Source organism: Hyla sarda, chromosome 5, assembly GCF_029499605.1.
Source record: "Hyla sarda isolate aHylSar1 chromosome 5, aHylSar1.hap1, whole genome shotgun sequence".
NCBI classification, from domain to species: Eukaryota; Metazoa; Chordata; class Amphibia; order Anura; family Hylidae; genus Hyla; species Hyla sarda.
In genome coordinates this window covers 21,870,461-21,889,262 of record NC_079193.1, presented here as the reverse complement: position 1 = coordinate 21,889,262, position 18,802 = coordinate 21,870,461, and the positions used below count along the sequence as shown (strand labels likewise).

At 41.6% G+C, this 18,802-nt stretch overlaps 1 protein-coding gene across 9 annotated transcripts in view; it reads left to right on the top strand.

Moving 5' to 3' along the window:
- The window catches only part of PPP1R9A (protein phosphatase 1 regulatory subunit 9A), a 325,401-nt gene extending 308,480 nt beyond the window's left edge, over positions 1–16,921 (top strand). For 7 of the 9 annotated variants that reach the window (XM_056518981.1, XM_056518980.1, XM_056518989.1 and 4 more), the window contains 4 exons: positions 4,292–4,411; positions 6,174–6,197; positions 11,129–11,311; positions 16,155–16,920. In XM_056518981.1, coding sequence (XP_056374956.1) covers positions 4,292–4,411; positions 6,174–6,197; positions 11,129–11,311; positions 16,155–16,349 — 522 coding nt within the window. In that variant the 3' untranslated portion in view covers positions 16,350–16,920. Of the gene's footprint in view, positions 1–4,291; positions 4,412–6,173; positions 6,198–11,128; positions 11,312–16,154 lie in introns of all 9 variants that reach the window. The other 2 variants (XM_056518985.1, XM_056518987.1) reach the window with 1 other exon arrangement.
- The last annotated feature ends 1,881 nt before the right edge of the window (positions 16,922–18,802 follow it).

Genomic DNA, 18,802 nt, shown 5'->3' with positions numbered 1-18,802 from the left:
GCAGATTTGTAAATTACTTCTATAAAGAAAATTCTTAATCCCTCCAGTACTTATCAGCTGCTGTATGCTCCACAGGAAGTTCATTTCTTTTTGAATTTATTTTTTTTAACTGACCACAGTGCTCTCTGCTGACACCTCTGTCCATGTCAGGAACTGTCCAGAGCAGGAGAAAATCCCCATAGTTAACCTCTCCTGCTCACAACAGTTCCTGACATGGACAGAGGTGTCAGCAGAGAGCACTGTGGTCAGACAGAAAGGAAATTAAAAAAAGAAATGAACTTCCTGTATACAGCATACAGCAGCTGATAAGTACTGGAAGGATTAAGATTTTTAATAGAAGTAATTTACAAATCTGTTTAACTTTCTGTGACCAGTTGATTTAAAAAGAGAAAAATAGTTGTCCAGTGGAGTGCCCCTTTAAAGGGGTTATCCAAGAATTAAAGTGGAGTTAAAGGGTTATTCCCATCTGAAAATGTATGGCATATCCACAGGATATAAGCAATATCACTGTTACATAGTATTTACCCCTAGATGACACATGACGTACCTGTACGCCTGTGCAGTCTGGAACTTAAAGGGTGGAATTTTTTTTTTTTTTTAATCAACTGATGCCAAAAAGTTATACAGATTTGTAAATTACTTCTATAAAAAAAAAAATCTTAATCCCTCCAGTACTTATCAGCTGCTGTATGCTCCACAGGAAGTTCTTTTATTTTTTAATTTCTTTTTTTTGATTGACCACACTGCTCTCTGCTGACACCTCTGTCCATGTCAGGAACTGTCCAGAGCAGGAGAAAACTCCCCATAGTAAACCTCTCCTGCTCACAACAGTTCCTGACATGGACAGAGGTGGCAGCAGAGAGCACTGTGGTCAGACAGAAAGGAAATTAAAAAAAGAAATGAACTTCCTGTATACAGCATACAGCAGCTGATAAGTACTGGAAGGATAAAGATTTTTAATAGAAGTCATTTACAAATATGTTTAACTTTCTGTGACCAGTTGATTTAAAAAGAGAAAAATAGTTTTCCACTGGAGTACCCCTTTAAAGGGGTTATCCAAGAATTAAAAAAACAAAGGTAATTTCTTTCAAAAACCGCTTCCCGTCTGTCTACAGGTTGGGTGTGATTTTGGTGCTTAGTTCCATTGAATTGAATGGAGCCATGTTGTAATACCACACACATCCTGGGGACAGACGTGGAGCTGTTTTTGAAAGAAATTACCTCGGTGTTTCTATTCCCGGATAACCCCTTTAACGCACTAGTTGTTTTCCAATCCTCAGTGGACCCCTGCAGTGTGATCGTGGGAGTCCTATAAGTTAAAGGGGTACTCCGGTGGAAAACTTTCTTTTTTTTTTGTAATCAACTGGTGCCAGAAAGTTAAACAGATTTGTAAATCACTTCTAATGAAAAATCTTAATCCTTCCAGTACTTATTAGATGCTGAATACTACAGAGGAAATTATTTTTGGAACACAGAGCTCTCTGCTGACATCATGACCACAGTGCTCTCTGCTGACATCTTTGTCCATTTTAAGAACTGTCCAGAGTAGGAGAAAATCCCCATAGTAAACATATGCTGCTCTGGACAGTTCCTAAAATGGACAGAGATGTCAGCAGAGAGCACTGTGGTCATGATGTCAGCAGAGAGCACGGTGTTCCAAAAAGAAAATAATTTCCTCTGTAGTATTCAGCAGCTAATAAGTACTGGAAGGATTAAGATTTTTTAATAGAAGTAATTTACAAATCTATTTAACTTTCTGGTACCAGTTGATTTAAAAAAAAAAAAAAAAAAAAAAAAAAGTTTTCCACCGGAGTACCCCTTCAAAATGGCAGCGGAGGTCCCTTACCCTTCTCCAGATGCTGGATCGTCACTTCTATGTTGAGCCACACTGTATCAGTAAAGCGCCAATCACACTGCATGCTATGCAATAGTCATGGCATTATGCATTGAGTGCAATCTAATAATTACACATAAAAGTCCCCGACTGGGACCTAAAAAGTGTAAAATAAATAATATATATATTTTTCATAGTATAAACGCCCCTACCCTAATTTAAATCATCCCCATTACAAAAAAATAACTAAGTAAACATATTTGGGGCAACATTTTCCAAATTATTAATATTTTATGTTTATAAACCCACAGCGCAAACTCCAGAAATACTGGTGTTTGGTCAACCCATATATCAGAAAAAAATAATAAAAGGTCATCAAAAAGTCCAATCAAAACCAGTGGTACCAATATAAAAAATAAAACTCCAGATCACGGGGCAAAGAAAAAAAAGCCCTCATTTGTCCCCATATATGGAAACGTAGGGTAATTTTTGAAACTTTTTTAATTTTAAAAAAGTTTCACTTTTTGAAAGTAGTACAATAATGGAAAAATTATATAAGAAAATGTTGACCTAAAGGGGTACTCCGCTGCCCCAGGGTTCGGAACATTTTGTTCCGAAAGCTGGGTGTGGGCGGCGGGGTCTTGATGTCACGGCCAAGCCCCCTCCCATAGACTTTCATTGAGGGGGCTTGGCTGTGACGTCACTACCCCACCGCCCGCACCCAGCGTTCTAAACGAATGTCAGGGGCTGTACCGAGATGGCTGGGACCCCCGCGATCAGACATCTTCTCCCATATCCTTTGCATAGGGGATGAGATGTCTAGGGGCGGAGTACCCCTTTAAATAAGGTCGATTGGAGTTTAAACTGGTTTTCCTAATTTCATAGGATCATAACCAAACAAAAAAAACATACCGAGTGCAGCTTTTCTCATATAGTTGATCTTCAGCCAATAGCTGCACAGCAGGAAGGGATGTCAGAGAAGGGGGCGTTGTTTTGGGGCAACTCCTTCAATACTGACCAGTAACATGAAACTGTTTTGTCGTTATAAATATTTTTCTTATTCTGTGGATAGTGTACACAGCATCTTGGAAACTTACATTTGTGGGACCAGGTGAAAAATATTAAAGGGGTTCTCCACTACTTAAAAACTTATCCTGCAGATGGGGAATAAGTGCCTAATGACTGTGGGGTCTGACCTCTAAGCCCCCTGTGATCTCCCGGATACTGTTCGTGTAGACACGTGCCCCAGGCATTCTCTATGGGAGCAGCAGAGATACACGTTGCGCTGTACTCAGGTATCTCTGGCCCTCCCATAGAGACTGCATGGAGAACATGTCGACACGCTGCTCCATGCACAGGGACGGACGAAACCCAGTTCTGGAGATCTGGCGGGGGATGGGGTTTGCATTGGTCGAACCACCTGGGATTAGAGACTTTTCCCAAATGGAGATACGTTTTAAAGTAGTGGAGTTCCCCTTTAATGCACAATTTTTGTGACTTGTATCTAGTAGCTTATTTTACAAATTATGACATTTTCCTGGAGTTTTATTTTTAAGAGCATTTACCCGAAAAAAACAAAAATTCACTGATAAATATAGGGCCTATAGGTCCTGGAGTCATCCTCTCCAGTCATCCCATTAATTGTTTCATCGGTTTCCAAAAGTGTAAAAAATCTGTATTAGCTAAAACATAGCTGTGTGAGTAGTGGTGGCGGCCATATTGGTTGTCAACTAAAAAATCTTTAGTCTTAGGACAGTCAAATGGTGGCCTTTTAGAGTCCATATTAAAGGGGTACTCCGGTGGAAAACTTTTTTATTTATTTATTTTTTAAAATAAACTGCTGCCAGAAAGTTAAACAGATTTGTAAATGACTTCTATTAAAAACAATCTTAATCCTTCCATTACTTATTAGCTGCTGAATACTACAGAGGAAATTCTTTTCTTTTTGGAACACAGAGCTCTCTGCTGACATCACGAGCACAGTGCTCTCTGCTGACATGTCCATTTTAAGAACTGTCCAGAGTAGGAGAAAATCCTCACAGAAAACCTATGCTGCTCTGGACAGTTCCTAAAATGGAAAGAGATGTCAGCAGAGAGCACTGTGCTCGTGATGTCAGCAGAGAGCTCTGTGTTCCAAAAAGAAAAGAATTTCCTCTGTAGTATTCAGCAGCTAATAAGTACTGGAAGGATTAAGATTTTTTTATAGAAGTAATTTACAAATCTGTTTAACTTTCTGACACCAGTTGATTAAAAAAAAATAAGTACCCCTTTAAGGGACTGCTCGGGCCTCATTGCTGTTCTGCTGAACCCAACGTAGGTCATCAAAGGGTTCAAGTTCACCAGAAGCAGAAGATGTTTGGCTCTCGCCGCTGTAAATTCTCGTTGCAGACATTTGGTCTATAGAACTGATTAGTATATATATATATATATATATTATTGTTTTACTTGTGATTACAGAACGTGACGCTGAGCGATGACTTCAGTCCCAGCAGCGCCTCTTCAGCTGACTTGAGCGGTCTTGTGGTGGAACCAAGGTTTGCAGAAAGATCCCATTCCTTAGCCCTGTCCTCCGACGAGGTAAATACAATGGCGGGTCTATAGTAAAAAATGTTTTCTTTCCAGCACAGTGGTCCCACAAGTTACAATATTAAAGGGGTACTCCGGTGCTAAGACATCTTATCCCCTATCCAAAGGATAGGGGATAAGATGCCTGATCGTGGGGGTCCCGCCGCTGGGGACCCCATGATCTTGCATGCAGCACCCCATTATAATCAGTCCCCGGAGCGTGTTCGCTCCGGGCCTAATTACTGGCGATCACGGGGGCCGGAGCATTGCGACGTCACGTCCCCGCCCCCCTGTGATGTCACGCCTCGCCCCCTCAATTCAAGCCTATGGGAGGGGGCGTGACAGCTGCCACGCCCCCTCCCATAGGCTTGCATTGAGGGGGCGGGGCGTGACATCACAATGCTCCGGCCCCCGTCATCGCCAGTAATCAGACCCGGAACAAACATGCTCCGGGGACTGATTATAACGGGGTGCTGCATGCAAGATCACGGGGGTCGCCAGTGGTGGGACCCCCGCGATCAGGCATCTTACCCCCTATCCTTTGGATAGGGGATAAGATGTCTTAGCGCCAGAGTACCTCTTTAATCGGTTCTAGGATGACTATTGTATGGTGAAACCATTGTATGTTGAGACCATAACTCTATGATGACCTGGTAATTGGTTCTGAAGCCCCAAAATGTCATCCAAAAATTGGAAAAAGTGATGATAAAAAAAACTAAGTAAGTAAGTAAGTAAGTAAATAACTAATACAGATAAAGCAAGTCCTGATCGTTTCGCTCGACTGAGCTTCGTCTTGGGGCGACAGAGGCGGCAGTAGAGAGAACTGACGAAGCTCAGTCGAGCGAAACGATTGTTGGGGCCATTTTAACTATTAGGTGTTGATAACATCCATTACTCATATATGCTTTCTTCTTTCCTGTGAGTGTTGGGTTTTTTAGTGGGTGGGTAAGGGATGCCAATGTTTTATATATTTACATAATTTTGTATCTTCAATAAAGTATTATGTGTTTTAATATTATGATGCCATTTGTGCATTCTTTTTGGCTTTATTTCCTGTGACTGTTTTATAGCCTTTTGTTTGGTGGTTAAACTACAACTCCCAGCATGCCAGGACAGCCAACGACTGTCCTGGTATGCTGGGAGTCGTAGTTTTGCAATATCTGGAGGTCTACAGAATGGAGACCACTGTACTATGGGTTGTGCGAATCACTGTTCCGTGTGACTCTATTTAAAGGGGTATTCCGGTGGAAAACAGGTTTTTTTTTATTGACTGGTGTCAGAAAGTTAAACAGATTTGTAAATTACTTCTATTCAAAAAATCTTAATCCTTCCAGTACTTATCAGCTGCTGTATGCTCCAGAGGACGTTGTGTAGTTCTTTCCTGTCTGAACACAGTGCTCTCTGCTGACACCTCTGTCCATGTAAAGAACTGTCCAGAGCAGGATCTGTTTGCTGTGGGGATTTGCTCCTACTCTGGACAGTTCCTGACGTGGACAGAGGTGGCAGCATAGAGTACTGTGTTCAGACTGGAAAGAACTACACAGCTGCTGATAAGTACTGGGAGAATTAAGATTTTTAAATAGAAGTAATGTACAAATCTGTATAACTTTCTGGCACCAGTGGATTTAAAAAAAAAAAAAAACAACTGTTTTCCTCCGGAGTACCCCTTTAATGTATTGACTTGAAATCACTTTTCTACATATCAGTGATTTTTTTTACTTTTCTCTTTGTCTTGTATTTTTTTTCCCCCTGGTTTCTTTAATGACACTTATAGAGCCTGGATATGATAGATGATGAGGTGAGTCCTTCCTGGTTGATCTTTTCACCTTTCTTCAGGCACAGTCCTGGCATCTGTCTTCCATTCATATCTTCTTGCATGTTCCATTCATCTTTTTTGCTTATCCGTCCATTCTTCTCTCCGTCAGTATATGACACCTATACTATCCAAATGGTTTATTTTCCAATTGTATTGTTTTTTATTGTCCATCTGTCCTGGACACCTCAAACATCCACATACTGTATAAGGTTTTCAACCTATGCCTCTCCAGCTGTTGAGAAACTACCCTTCGTCCATTCCATTATCATCTCTCCCAAGCTCAATAAAGTCTCATATATGGACATTTATCAACGGGTTTAGTCAGGTTTTCTTTACTATAATTGTCGCAAAATTGTCGCAACTGCGACTACGCGATTTTTCGTGCAACATTTTGACTGGAAAGCTAGAAAAGCAAGTTTTCCAAAAATTAACTACGTAGTAATAATTTTAAAATGGACTACGGGTAGTCAGGTATTTATTAACTGCGACAGTCGCAACTGCGCAAAAAAAAGTCGCAACAGCGTTAAAAATTGACTAAATTTACTCCAGCTCAAACATGGAGCAGAAAAAGCTACTATCAAAGTAAAAAAGTAAAAATTGCTTACGTGAAAGAAAATTATCAACAGGCTGAAACCAGTTGATAAATAAGTCACAGATAAGCAAAAAAAAAGTAAAGAAAAAATTACTAAAAAAAAGAATACATAAGCAAACATTGATAAATGTCCCTCATAGTCTCCATTAAAGGGGAACTCCGGTGAAAACCTTTTTTCTTTTAAATCAACTGGTGCCAGAAATAAACATATTTGTAAATTATCTGTGGAAATATATATATTAGGGCTCAGGGTTTGAGACAACTGGACAGGTTGTGTTTAAAGTAATATTTCAATTTATTGATTGTATATAATGTGACAATTGAATATTAGATAAAATGTAAATAGCAGCAACTGCGTCTCACAGGGCCCTTGTGTAGGCGCAGCACCAACTATTAAGAACTATAGCATATGTATAGTACAGTATATAAAATATAAAAATATACTTGTAAAAAATTATAAAAGATATAAAATAAGAATATAGAGACCACCATAAAAATATATATAGAGAGGGATCTGGGTGGGAGAGTCTTAGTCCATCCTCTATGGTAAATAATCTCCTCTCATAAAAAAGTCCTGCTCATATAGACCGATTCTGGTATTGTGGTAACCAATGGCAACCATAAGGTTAGTAACCCGTAGCAACCGTTCTGATGAGTCCGGCTATTTAAGCACTTCAACGTTTAAGTAGAAGATAAACTTGCTATTTGTAGACAATATTCAACATGAACAGCTAGTGTGCAGTCACTGTTAATATGCATGCATATTTGTATGATACTTTGTATCTCACCGCTCCCGAACACTGATGTGCTGAACTTCACGGGGATGCTGCGATCTCCTCCTGTTGCGCTGTGTAATCCCACAGTATGTTAGCACTGAGTAGCTGTCTTGGTAAGCGGCAGCATCACCGGAGACTCGGCCGTCTCCCACAGTGGTGATGTTGGTAGATGGTGGGTTGCGGGTGGTGTTGTCGCAGCGGTTCTGCGGATGCGCACGTACATGTGCCGGTGGCGTCCTCGTGGCAGCGAGGCGCGGATGTCTCCTTCACCGGGTGTCGGGTGATTGACAGTTTATTGTCCGGTATCGGACTGCTATTGACTTAAGCAGGGCAAATATACTGGTGGTCTCAATAGGTATTGAGGGGACGCTGGACGCGTTTCAGGACTGTCTCTGTCCTTTCTTCAGCAGTAAAGAATGTATTCCTATTGAGACCACCAGTATATTTGCCCTGCTTAAGTCAATAGCAGTCCGATACCGGACAATAAACTGTCAATCACCCGACACCCGGTGAAGGAGACATCCGCGCCTCGCTGCCACGAGGACGCCACCGGCACATGTACGTGCGCATCCGCAGAACCGCTGCGACAACACCACCCGCAACCCACCATCTACCAACATCACCACTGTGGGAGACGGCCGAGTCTCCGGTGATGCTGCCGCTTACCAAGACAGCTACTCAGTGCTAACATACTGTGGGATTACACAGCGCATCAGGAGGAGATCGCAGCATCCCCGTGAAGTTCAGCGCATCAGTGTTCGGGAGCGGTGAGATACAAAGTATCATACAAATATGCATATTAACAGTGACTGCACACTAGCTGTTCATGTTGAATATTGTCTACAAATAGCAAGTAGATCTTCTACTTAAACGTTGAAGTGCTTAAATAGCCGGACTCATCAGAACGGTTGCTACGGGTTACTAACCTTATGGTTGCCATTGGTTACCACAATACCAGAATCGGTCTATATGAGCAGGACTTTTTTATGAGAGGAGATTATTTACCATAGAGGATGGACTAAGACTCTCCCACCCAGATCCCTCTCTATATATATTTTTATGGTGGTCTCTATATTCTTATTTTATATCTTTTATAATTTTTTACAAGTATATTTTTATATTTTATATACTGTACTATACATATGCTATAGTTCTTAATAGTTGGTGCTGCGCCTACACAAGGGCCCTGTGAGACACAGTTGCTGCTATTTACATTTTATCTAATATTCAATTGTCACATTATATACAATCAATAAATTGAAATATTACTTTAAACACAACCTGTCCAGTTATCTCAAACCCTGAACCCTAATATATATATTTCTACAGACAAACTACAGTCTGACACCTTGGGTATAAGTGTCTAATTAGGTAGCCCGGGTTTATTTGGTGGGTAGTCAGACAAGAGCCTCTCCAACTCTTCTATATTATATTTGTAAATTACTTCTATAAAAAAATCTTAATCCTTCCAGTACTTATTAGCTGCTGAATGCTACAGAGGAAATTCCTTTCTTTTTGGAACACTGATGACGTCACGAGCACAGTGCTCTCTGCTGACATCTCTGTCCATTTTATCAACCGTGCATAGCAGGTGTATGCTAAGGGCAGCATGGTGGCTTAGTGGTTAGCAGTGCTGGGGCCTTGGGTTCAAATCCCACTAAGGACAACAATAAATGAAGGCTTATTATTATTATTATAATGACGTCAGCAGTGCTCGTGCTCGTGATGTCATCAGAGAGCATTCCAAAAAGAAAAGAATTTCCTCTGTAGTATTCAGCAGCTAATAAGTACTGGAAGGATTAAGATTTTTTAATAGAAGTAATTTACAAATATGTTTAACTTTCTGGTACAAGTTGATTTAAAAGAAAAAAGGTTTTCACTGGAGTACTCCTTTAATTTTTGGACCGTCATCCCGCTGGCTGCTATTGATTGCTTCATTTTTCTGCCTAGACTCCATCTTCATGAAGGGGTACTCTTAAGAAAAAAACTGTTTTCAAATCAACTGGTGCGAGAAAGTGAAACAGATTTGTAAATTACTTCTATTTAAACATCTTAATCCTTCCAGTACTTATCAGCTGCCGTATGCTCCACAAGAAGTTGGGTAGTTCTTTCCAGTCTGAGCACAGTGCTCTCTGCTGACATCTCTGGCTGTGTCAGGAACTGTCCAGAGTAGAAGCAAATTCCTATAGCAAACCTCTCCTGCTCTGGACAGTTTCTGACACAGACAGAGGTGTCAGCAGAGAGCACTGTGGTCGGACTGGAAAGAACTACACAGCTTCCTCTGGAGCATACAGCAGCTTAGTCCTGGAAGGATTAATATTTTTATATAGAAGTAATTTACAGATATGTACAACTTTCCGGTATCAGTTGATGTAAAAAAACATTTCTGGAGTCCCCCAATTGAATAGTACATCATACACAGGTGAAATAAGTATTGAACACGTCACCATTTTTCTCACTAAATGCTGTTTCTTTGAGACAACAGTATCTGCTATTTTCAGGTCTTTCTGAAACTCTCCACAAGTGTCCTTGGCTTTTGGAGAACTCTTATTATTATTACTCTAATTCCTCAGAAGTCTTGTGAGGAGCACCTGGTCAAGGCAAATTAATGGTGAAATTATTTTCCTCTTCTGTATTAAGGTCCCAACAGTCCTCACTGCAACATCCAGACGCTTAGAAATGCGCCTGTAACCAACACTATTGTTATGTTTTACAACAATTAGATTGTGCAGATCTTCAGACTGCTCTTTGCGTTTATCATGTTTCTTGTATGACACCTTGTCAATAAGACCTTTTTGTAGGCCATCAGTTGGGATATTAATTTGCACTGACAAGGGACTGGATTACTTTTCATTACTAAAAGATTTCAGCTGTTGTCTTGGTTTTCCATGCCTTTTTTCTACCTCCCTTTCTTCGTGTGTACAATACTTTTTCCCTGTGTCATTTCACATTATTAATCATAACTTAATTTCTGATCTTATTTGTTTTGGTTTCTTTGTATTTATGCATTACTTTGTTACCAACATCTGGTGAAAATCGAATGTCAGTTGCACCTTTGGAAATATATTTAGTGAGAAAAATGGTGACGTGTTCAAAACTTATTTCACCTGCTGATTTCCGCCACCATTGTATCTCCTCTTAAAGGGGTATTCGCCTGCTCAGCGTTTGGAACAAACTGTTCCGAACGCTGGAGCCGGGAGCTTGTGATGTCATAGCCCCGCCCCCTCATGATATCACTCCCCGCCCCCTCAATGCAAGTCTATGGGAGGGGGGGCGTGACAGCCATCACGCCCCCTCCCATTGACTTGCATTGAGGGGGCGTGACGTCATGAGGGGGCGGGGCTATGACGTCATGAGCTCCTAGCATTCGGAACAGTTTGTTCCAAACGCTGAGCAGCGGAGTACCCCTTTAACATTGCACCATGTAACAGTACATTGACCACTCAAACTCCATTATTCATGTCCCCTCTCCCTACTATCAGTCCAGTTGATTGACCCCCGAGATCATCGAAAGGAATTAATTCATCTTTATCAATCTCTTGCAGATTCTAGATGAGGGACAGTCTCCCAAACACAGTCAATGGCAAAGCCGTACTCCCTTAGACTGGACCACACAGCAAGTGACCAACTGGTTAATGACTCTTAACTTAGAGCACTGTGTTTCTGAATTCACATCCCACGATATCAACGGCGAGCAGCTTCTCCAGATGGACAGCACTAGGCTTAAAGTAAGGAGAGGTCATGTAGGATCAGAAAAAAGAAACCAGATCGTTTCCTTAAAAGAAAGCACCACATCTGTCCTTAGGTTGTGTGTGATATTGCAGCTTAGTCCCATTGAAGAGAATGGAGCCAGGTTGTAATGCCACCCACATCCTGAGGACAGGAGTGGTGCTATTTTTTGAAGAAATCAATTCAAGTTTTTTCTAATTTTGGAAAATTACTTTAAAGGGGTACTCCGGCCCTAAGGATAGGGGATACGATGTCTGATCGGGGGGGTCCCGCCGGTGGGGATCTCCGCAATCTTTCATGCAGCACCCACCTGTCTCAGCTGCACGAATCAATGATCACTCCATGTCTGAAGCCTCATGACCACTGGGCCGGAGTATCGTGACATCACGACTCCGCTCCCTTGTGACGTCACTCCCCGCCCACTCAATGCAAGCCTATGGGAGGGTCGTGTCGTGACCACTCAGCTCCCTTGTGAAATCACTCCCCTCCCTTAAGCTTGCATTGAGGGGCAAGGCGTGACATCACAATGGGGCGGAGTCAGGATGTAACGACCCTCCCATAGGCTTGTGTTGAGGGGGTGGGGCATGACTTCACGATACTCCGGCCCTGTGGTCGTGAGGCTTCAGACACGTAGCGATCAGCTGAGACAGGTGGGTCCTGCATGAGAGATTGCGGGGGTCCCCAGTGGCGGGACCCCCGCAATCAGACATCTTTTCCCCTATCCTTTGGATAGGGGATAAGATATCTTAGGGCTGGAGTACCCCTTTAATATAACCTATAAGTGAAATCTTTATCAATTGGGTGCACAACGTTTTCCTGGCCCAAAGGCCACACTGTAAAATTTCACCATTCACAAAAGCGGTAATGGAAGTTCTACATTTGGGTCTCCTGTCTATCAGGGAAAAGACAAACATCTCACAACTGTAACAACTTATTGTGTATATAGCAGTGTGCATGGTGGACTGTGTGCTGAACAGTGTGCATTGTGGACTGTGTGCTGAACAGTGTGCATTGTGGACTGTGTGCTGAACAGTGTGCATGGTGGACTGTGTGCTGAACAGTGTGCTTGGTGGACTGTGTGCTGAACAGTGTGCATTGTGGACTGTGTGCTGAACAGTGTGCATTGTGGACTGTGTGCTGAACAGTGTGCATGGTGGACTGTGTGCTGAACAGTGTGCATTGTGGACTGTGTGCTGAACAGAAAAACAGTAGACCTTCATTCTTCTAATATACCAAGTGATTCAGAAAAAATGGTGCAAAATTATAGCCAATGTATTCATAACCAGGAGAACATAACACAAATTTACTTACGTATAAAGACGCCATATCTGTCCAAGTTTTCTTTATACACTACAAATGGTTACAGTGATTTCCATTGGTGATCCGGTGATCTGCCCAGACACCTCCTGATATGGACTCCACCGTGTCATTGATGCGTTGTCTCAGATCAGCCAGATCCTGTGGATGGGGGCATTTTCTTTTCTATATAAAGCGCAAATTTTTTCGCAGTGAGTTATTTTGCGTCTTTTTTGTGCGTCTTTTTTGATAGAGCAAAAAGCAAGTACTCAATTTTTTTATGTATTGTGGAATGCATTTTGCAGTGGATACTAATTTATCATGTGCGTTTTTTTTGTTTAGACGCATTTTTTTGCGCAAATAAGTTTGTTTTTTTAACACAAAAGTACACCATCAAAAAGGACATATAGGAAAGTGTTCTACCGAGACAGCCAGGGGATGCAGGAGCCGTCCTCACCACTACTAAACTACAACTACTCCCATCATGGGACAGAGTTTGTCCGATGGTGGGAGTAGTTGAAGTACCGCAGCGCTGATGGATGGCACTTGCACATCCCCCAGATGCGGGACTATTTTGAAACAGTTAGGACTGCTACTCCCATCATGGACAGACTCTGCCCATGATGGGAGTTATAGTCCAGGGGATGATCGCACCGGGGCATTCTCTAGAGACCCGCTGCAATCCACATTTATTAAACTGTACAAGCCGGCGGCACATGTGGCTCCACTGCGCTCCCTACCAGCTCCTGTATACAGCTCTCACAATTCATAATCCCCGCCGCCGGGAGACAGGAGCTCTGATTGGTGAATAGCTATTCACCAATCAGAGGGACACATTTCATAATCCCCGCCCCCGGGAGCTCTGAGGATTTATGTTGGGGTGGGCCAGTAACAATGGTCCTCGCCCATCCTGGTAATGTCAGGCTGTTGCTGCTTGGTTGGTATCTGGCTGATACTGAAAATAGGGGGAACCCTATGTGTTTTTTTTTTTTTTTACCATTGTAAAAAAAATTGTTACTGGCCCTCCCCAGCCTAAATAACACCAGCCTGTTCCCGGCACCCCTCTAGCGGTGGGTACCGGGGTAAAAATTGGGGGTTAGCACTAACTGATTTTGGGGCTAATGCTAAGCCCCAGCTTAGTAATGGATTCTGTCTACAAGACGGCTTCCACTACCAAGCCTGAAAATTCAATAATAAAAAACACAACACATTGAGAATTTTTTTTTTAAGAAAACACTCCCCCACAGCCCTCGTTAAGACTTTTATTGTCATTTAAAAGAAACGCTGGTCATCGTCGCAATCTACCGAATCTGACGTAGTCCTCCGCATTCAAGTATCTGAAATGAGATGAAAAGGAAAAAAAAAAAGTTAGGGCATTTTTGGCGCTCTCCCCTGTGGTATTCCTAAATAGGGACCTTCCAATTGTTGACGTCTGCCTACTGTATCCTGTATATACAGGATAGCGCACAAAGACTTAACCCAGAACTGCTCTCCAGCAGCGTGGGTTAACTCTTTCCTTGCTGGGCTCCTGTATAGTATACATGGGTACACTATGCACCCCTGTATACAATACAGCTGGCAGAGAAAAGTAGTGATGCTCTACACCCTGTATATGCTATACATCACTCCTCACCTTCTTCCACTCTGTGGACCGGGCACTCTGCATCCGACCCATGGAGCGGTACCTGAAGGCAGTGAAAAAAATTTCCACACACCAGCAAATACGCAAGAAAAACTGACAAAATGTGACAGTTTTCTGGCGTTTTTGCTGGTGGATAAAAAACCTCAATGGAATCCTGGCCTCAATGCAATAGAACAAAATCCCTGTGTCCACTTTTCCTGTGAGGTGCAGCTCAGGGGTACAAATAGAACTGTGTGGAGATTTAGAACTTTGCACAAAATTTATAGAAGTCATTTACAAATCTGTTTAACTTTCTGGCACCAGTTCATTAAAAACCGGAATACCCCTTTAATTCAGGCCTTTTCTTTTGCTCCATCATCTTTGAATCAGCCTGTAATGTGGGCCCCACAACTTTTGGATATTTGTGGCATATCTGGAGTGAATACCCCATAGATATATATATATATATATATATATATATATATATATATATATATATATATATACTTACTGATGCACTGTGCTATGCCTAGTGCATAACACAGTCATCTTAAGATCACCGCCATCAGGCTTGCACTAGGCCTAGAATGATTCAATAAGTTGCCACACAAGAGTCCTCCTTAAAGGGGTACTCCACTGGCCAGCGTTCAGAAGTAAATGTTCCAAACGCTGTTTTCGCGCTGTGGGGGTCGGCCACGCCCCTTGTGACATCATGGTCACGCCCCCTCAATGCAAGTCAATGGGAGGGGGCGTGACGGCAGTCACGCCCCCTCCCATAGACTTGCATTGAGGGGCGTGGCCATGATGTCACAATGGGTGTGGCCAACCCCCCAGCGCAAAAACAGCGTTCGGAACGTTTACTTCAGAATGCTGGCCAGTGGAGTACCCCTTTAAAGGGGTACTCTGGTGTAAAACATTTTCTTTTAAATCAACTTGTGCCAGAAAGTTAAACAGATTTGTAAATTACTTCTATAAAAAAAAAAAAAATAATCATAATCCTTCCAGTACTTATCAGCTGCTGTATGCTCCAGAGGAAGTTCTTTTCTTTTTTAATTTCTTTTCTGTCTGACCACAGTGCTCTCACCTGACACCTCTGTTCTTGTCAGGAACTGTCCAGAGCAGGAGAGGTTTGCTTTGGGGAATTGCTCCTGCACAGTTCAGTTCCTGACATGAACAGAGGTGTCAGCAAAGAGCACTGTGGTTGGACTGAAAGGAAATTGAAAAAGAAAAGAACTTCTTTTGCATTATACAGCAGCTGATAAGCACTGGAAGGATTATGATGTTAAAATAGAAGTAATTTACAAATCTGTTTAACTTTCTGGCACCAGTTAATGTTAAAAAAAAAATGTTTTCCACCGGAGTACCCCTTTAACACATTGCGTCTGTTGCATATTTGTTTTCTGATGGATAAGAGCCGAAAAGAACTGCATTACATTACAGGCCACTTATGGCTTCCGGAAGGCATTTCCTACACCCTTGCTTGTCTTTTAAAGGGGTATTCCAGGCAAAAACTTGTTTTTATATATCAACTGGCTCCGGAAAGTTAAACAGATTTGTAAATTACTTCTATTATAAAATCTTAATCCTTCCAATAGTTATTAGCTTCTGAAGTTGAGTTGCTGTTTTCTGTCTAACTGCTTTCTGATGACTCACTTCCCGGGAGCTGTCCAGCTCCTATGGGGATATTCTCCCATCATGCAAGGGATATTCTCCCATCATGCACAGCTCCCGGGACGTGACATCATCATTGAGCAGTTAGACAGAAAACTTCAGAAGCTAATAACTATTGGAAGGATTAAGATTTTTTAATAGAAGTAATTTACAAATCTGTTTAACTTTCTGGAGCCAGTTGATATATAAAAAAAAGTTTTTGCCTGGAATACCCCTTTAAGTAACCTTTCTATTTGTCTCTTCTTTTGCGTTAGGCTCTAGGGGTAAATTCCCAAGACAGAATGATCATTAGAAAAAAAATCAAGGACATGAAAGTGACAATCGAAAAAGTGCGAAAAGCCAATGAAAAGATGGAGAAACAAAAAGAGCGGCTCCGAAAGAAGGAGCAGGACAGGGTCAGGAACGAGAACGTGATGGAAAACGCCGCCCAGAGCCCCAGCGAGCCTTAGCTCCTGTACAGTGAGTGTGAATAGGACAATTCTACTACAAGGGTCAACTGTATCCGAAACCTCCAGGCGCTGAACAGATGTCGTACAATGCCGGCACGGGTCAGGTGGACGACACTCAACATCTTCTCTTTCACTTTCGTGTATCGTATTGGTTTTGTTTTGCCAAAACATAGGTCAACTTTGAAGGCAAAGTCATCATCGCTCATCATTATCTGGATAGACGACTGCAACAGAAACCTATAATAATTCTATATAAAGCGGTTATCCAGGAAAAAAACTTTTTTTTATATATCAACTGGCTCCAGAAAGTTAAACAGATTTGTAAATTACTTCTATTAAAAACTCTTAATCCATTCAATAATTATCAGCTGCTGAAGTTGAGTTGTTGTTTTCTGTCTGGCAACAGTGATTGTCTCGGGAACCACCCAGTTTATAAGAGGTTTGCTATGGGGATTTGCTTCTAAACTGGGTGATTCCTGAGACACGTGTCATCAGAGAGCACTTAGACAGAAAAGAACAACTCAACTTCAGAAGCTCATAAGTACTGAAAGGATGAAGATTTTTTAATAGAAGTAATTTACAAATCTGTTTAACTTTCAGAAGCCAGTTAATATATATATATATATATATAAGTTTTTTCCTGGATAACCCCTTTAAGTCTTGTTGCTTTGGCTGCCATAAAGCGACCTCCATCCCCTGTTCATGGCTGCAGTAAAGAACAAATCTCTACATTTCTGGCGTCATCACCTCAATAAGCACCAGAAGTATTTTGCTACCTAGATAATAGACCTTAGATTGTTTTATATTTAAGACCTGTTTGTATATAGCAGTTTATAGAAAATCTCCATCTTTTATCAATATTTCATTTTTAGGTAAAAAAATATTATGTTCCAATTTATTTTTTATATTCCTTTAGGCTATGTTCACACGGTGGAATGTCCAGCTGGATAACTCCGCAGGCAGCAGGTGCTGGAAAAACATGCTGGCACTAGGAGCGCTCGCAAATGCGCCATCTTTATAGACGCCGATGCATTTCTGAGCATATTGCGCAGAAAGAATTGACCTGAAATTCCGCCGTGTGCACGGTGCAGCAGAATCCAACTGAAAACAATAGGACTCTGCCGCAACAGATTTTCTGGGGGGAGTTTTTTCCAGTCGGAAATTCCTCCGTGTGCCTAAAGTAGCCCAGCGTAACCGGAGAGTTTTTTTTTCCTGATACAGTGCTCCAAAACCACTGCACTGCATAGACCTAAAGTTAAAGGGGTTATCTAGAGACTGAAGGGGTTATCCAGGGTTAGAAAAATACACGCCACTACAACCCAGCTCCATTTACTTTAAAGGGGTACTCCGGTGGAAAACTTTTTTTTTTTTTTAAAGCAACTGGCGCCAGAATGTTAAACAGATTTGTAAATTTCGTCTATTAAAAAAATCTTAATCCTTCCAGTACTTATTAACTGCTGAATACTACAGAGGAAATTATTTTCTTTTTGGAACACAGAGTTCTCTGCTGACATCATGACCACAGTGCTCTCTGCTGACATCTCTGTCCATTTTAGGAACTGTCCAGAGCAGCATATGTTTTCTATGGGGATTTTCTTCTACTCTGGACAGTTCCTAAAATGGACCGAGATGTCAGCAGAGAGCACTGTGGTCATGATGTCAGCAGAGAACTCTGTGTTCCAAAAAGAAAAGAATTTCCTCTGTAATATTCAGCAGCTAATAATTACTGGAAGGATTAAGATTTTTAATAGAAGTAATTTACAAATCTGTTTAACTTTCTGGCACCAGTTGATTTAAAAAAAAAAAAAAAAAGTTTTCCACCAGAGTAACCCTTTAATGGAATTGAGCTGCAATACCACACCCAAACTGTGAGGACAAGTGTGGTGCTGTTTTTGGAAGAAAATAGCTATGTTTTTCAATCCCTTTAAAGGGGTTATCCAGTTTTTTCTTTAAAAAAAAAAAAAAAGTAATATGGTGCTGGGATAGAGGGAAAAAAGAAAAAAAAACTTGTACTTACCTAGCCACAATCCCCACTCGTCAAGTTCGCCTCTATTCAGTCACCAATCGTCTTTCTTCTTCCTACTTCCAAGACCAGCACATGTTGCAGGACCTGCCATCTCAGCCAATCAGATTGGACACCACTGAAGCCAGTGATTGGCTGAGCCTGCAGGTCCTGCACCGAGAGCTTGTTTCAGAAGCGGGAAGAAGAGAGAAAATTGGGCAACTGGACGGCAATTAACGGAAGCTGTTGGGAACTGGGGCTAAATAAAAAAAAAATTTCCCATTGCCCCTTTGCTCCAGCACCTATTTTTTTTTTTTTTTTTTAGAAAGCACTGGATAACCCCTTTAAAAAGCACAAAATGGGGGATAACTAGATGATCAGTGGAGCTCCAATCATGAAAATAGAGGTCACACGTATTCTGAGTGCAGAATTTCCCAACCAGGGTGCCTCC